Here is a 3056-nt window from a genome sequence, read left to right as displayed (position 1 = left end):
GAGGGAAAAAAAAAAAAAACAAAAAAAAAAAAAAACCAAAAAAAAAAAAAAAAAAAAAAAAAAAAAAAAAAACCAAAAAAAAAAAGCAACCCAACAAAATAAAATCAAAATAATAAAAAGGGAGGGGGGGACAAATACAGACACCAGCACAGCCCCCCCACGGGCGGTGCCTCCGCAGGGACACGGGACAAGACCAAGGACATTGGCTACGTGTGACTTAGGGAAGTGACTCCAGCAGGGGATGAGGCACAGGCTGGTCTCCCTTCCCAGCCTCTCCTCCTCCTCCTCCTCCTCCTCCTGCTCCAGGTGGGAGCTGTTCCCTCAGCTCTCCTCCGTGTCCTCCGCAGCCTCCGGCTCCCGCTCCGGCCCGGCTCGCTCGGCCTTGGGATAGTCCTGCACGCTGCTGGGGGAGACAATCCCACATCCCAGTTCCTTCCCAGGCTGGGAAAACCCTGACCCGGGCCCCAGCTCCCCCTGGATCACCCTGGGAAGAGCCCAGTGGGTCACAGGCAGCCCCAGCCCCCCACACTCACTTGTTGTGGGGCTCCTCGGGTGCCTCCGGCTCTGCAGCTCCCACCCCTTGGCTTTTGTCCTTCTCCTCTGTGCCCTCTGATTTTTGGGACAGGGACTCGCCGTTCACAGGACCTGGCAGGTCTGACAGAGAAAAGAGAGAGAGGCTCAGGCACTTGGAGCCTCTCGTCCATCCCAACCCAAGTGAGCCAAGGATCCAGAGCCACAGGTTGTCCAGGGACACCCGACTGAGCCCGAGGGGACCCCAGGCCTGGCTGAGCCCAAGGGATGCAGCAAGAAGGGTCTCAAAACCTCCACCCCCCAGCCCAGGGTGGATTTTCCCCGGCAGCTCCTCCAGGAGTGCTCTTGCAGCATCCCTGGGCCGTCCTGGCTCCAAGGGTGGAAGATCCCAGTCACCAGTTGCCTGGGCAAGGGCCTGAGCCGGTGTCCAAAGACATCTCTACATTCCCCTGTTGGAGCAGAGCTCAGGCTGGCTGGGAGGAACCATCCTGGGCCAAAACCCAGCCTGGAGGCCCCCAGAGCCCGGGCGTGGGGCCCGAGGTTTGCCCTCTGCCCTCGCTGCGCCAGCACTCCACGCCCAGCCCTTTCCCACCCCTGGCACTCGGGCAAAGCAGGGCCTGGAGGGGCTGATCCCTCCACCACCCAGGCCAAGAGCCACCTCCCCGTGTCCCTGCTCCCCAGTGGGATGGGACATGGCCCGGGAAGGGCCTCGGGATCCCGCCCAGGGGTGTTCAGGGAGCGTTACCAGCATTTGTCTCCTCCTCCTCCCCCTTCTCGTTCCGCGCCTCCGCTCCCGGCAGCTTCTCCTGGCCCTTCTCCGCCTCCCCCTTGTCCTTCTCAGGCCCGGCTTTGTTGGCTTTCTGGAGGGCCTCCAGCTTTGGTCCCAGCACACGGGACTTCAAGCGGGTGTAGACCTCGGCAGCTTTCTCCATCACGTCCTTGTTGGCTTTGTAGCGACGGATCTGCCCCGGGGAGCGGGAGGAGGGACCCCCTTAGAGCCTGGGGGGGGGGTGTCCCACACCGGCTCCAGGGAGGGACTGAGCCCTCTGCTCTACCTTCTTCAGCGTGGCCACCACGTCCGTGTGCTTCTGGAGGATGTGGGAGGTGACCTGGAGCGTCCCCAGCTCCTCCAGAGCGTTCAGGCACCGCTTGATGTCCTGTGGGGTGGCACCGGGTGGCACCGGGCTCAGGAGTGTCCCCGAGGGTGCCCGGGGAGCTCCCAGCACGCCCAGAAGGGAGGAGGAGGAGCAGCCCTGGCACTGCAGCCCAGCACTCACCGGGTTATCCACCTTCAGGGCAAACTTGACCTCACTGTGAAGCTTCTGCAGCTTCTCCTCCACCGTGGGCTCTGGAGCAGGGACAGAGACAGGTCGAGGGATCAGGACACCACTGGAGGCCCTGGCACTGCCCAGAGCCTGGGATCCACCCTGGATCTCCCCCCCCAGCCAGGGTCTGGTGTCCTCCTGCACCTCCAAGGTCAGCAGAGCCCCAGGGAGCTCTTCAGAGAGGATGGATTGGGGTGGCCCAACATGGGGAGGGGGTCTCAGTGTCTCTGCACTGTAAATGCTCCCTGATGCCATCCTGGGAAAGGCCCCGGAACAACCTCACTGTTCCCTGTGGGACACATCCATCCCTGTCCCAGGGATGGAGGAACCACCCCTGGATCCCTTCCCTCCCTCTCCTCCCCTCCGTGGTGGGAAGCAGTGGCTCTCTCACCCTTTTTCTTCTCCATCCTCCTTTCAGGGATGGGGTCGGATTTCTTCCGGCCTCGTTCCACTTTCAAGGGTCTGTGGGAGGGAAAGGGAAGAGGGAAGAGGGTTGTGGTGAACCCCCCGCTTGCCACTGGGCTACCAAGGCTCGTGGCACTGCCTGGAGCACCCCAAGTGCCCTGCTGCCCCCCAGCCACGCTCACCCCCAGGTCCCAGCTCCCCTGTGCCCCATTCCTGGGAATGCAGCCAGGAAAAGGGAACACCAGGGGAATGTCATCCTGGTAACCCCCAACACCTCCTGCACCCCTTGGGCTCGGGAGAAGGGGGGAGGGACAAACCCAGCCCCTCTGTGGGTGCTGCACCCCAGGGAGCCCCAGCCCAGGGACACCCCGTTCCCAGGGGGATGGAGGGAAGGGAGGGAGGGGGGAGGAGGAGATGCTGACTTGCTCCGTGGCTTCTCCTCTGCTCGGCCCCTCTTCTCCTTCTGATTTGGTTTCCTTGACAACTCCGAGGGCTGTTTCTTTGCAGGCTTCTTTACCTTGGAGGAGAGAACAATGCAGGGAGAGCGGCACGGCCCTGCCTGCTGCGGCGGGGATGGCACGGCCATGGCACGGCCTCACCCCGTGGGCAGGGACACCCTGTGGGCAGGGACACCCCATGGACATGGCACAGTGTCACCCCATGGCCCATGGTCACCCCATGGCACATGGTCATTCATGGCCACATGGTCATCCCATGGCCACACTGTCACCCACCCACCACAGTCACCCCACAGCCATGGCACATGGTCACCCCACAGCCATGGCACATGGTCAC

The 3056-nt window shown here is 62.5% G+C and overlaps 1 protein-coding gene across 5 annotated transcripts in view; it reads right to left on the bottom strand.

Annotated features, from left to right (window-relative positions):
• Nucleotides 1–65: 65 nt before the first annotated feature.
• LOC108506574 (hepatoma-derived growth factor-related protein 2) overlaps nucleotides 66–3056 on the bottom strand; it is an 11418-nt gene continuing 8427 nt past the window's right edge. For 2 of the 5 annotated variants that reach the window (XM_017833741.1, XM_017833744.1), the window contains 7 exons: nucleotides 2684–2778; nucleotides 2248–2318; nucleotides 1809–1879; nucleotides 1587–1688; nucleotides 1277–1493; nucleotides 534–654; nucleotides 66–400 (listed from right to left, as the gene is read on the bottom strand). In XM_017833741.1, coding sequence (XP_017689230.1) covers nucleotides 322–400; nucleotides 534–654; nucleotides 1277–1493; nucleotides 1587–1688; nucleotides 1809–1879; nucleotides 2248–2318; nucleotides 2684–2778 — 756 coding nt within the window. In that variant the 3' untranslated portion in view covers nucleotides 66–321. Of the gene's footprint in view, nucleotides 404–533; nucleotides 655–1276; nucleotides 1494–1586; nucleotides 1689–1808; nucleotides 1880–2247; nucleotides 2319–2683; nucleotides 2779–3056 lie in introns of all 5 variants that reach the window. The other 3 variants (XM_017833739.1, XM_017833743.1, XM_017833742.1) reach the window with 2 other exon arrangements.

This window comes from Lepidothrix coronata, unplaced genomic scaffold (genome assembly GCF_001604755.1).
Source record: "Lepidothrix coronata isolate B3197 unplaced genomic scaffold, Lepidothrix_coronata-1.0 Scaffold219, whole genome shotgun sequence".
In the NCBI taxonomy this organism is placed as follows: Eukaryota; Metazoa; Chordata; class Aves; order Passeriformes; family Pipridae; genus Lepidothrix; species Lepidothrix coronata.
The sequence above is the reverse complement of the archived record's forward strand: the minus strand, read 5'-3'. Positions and strand labels throughout refer to the sequence as shown.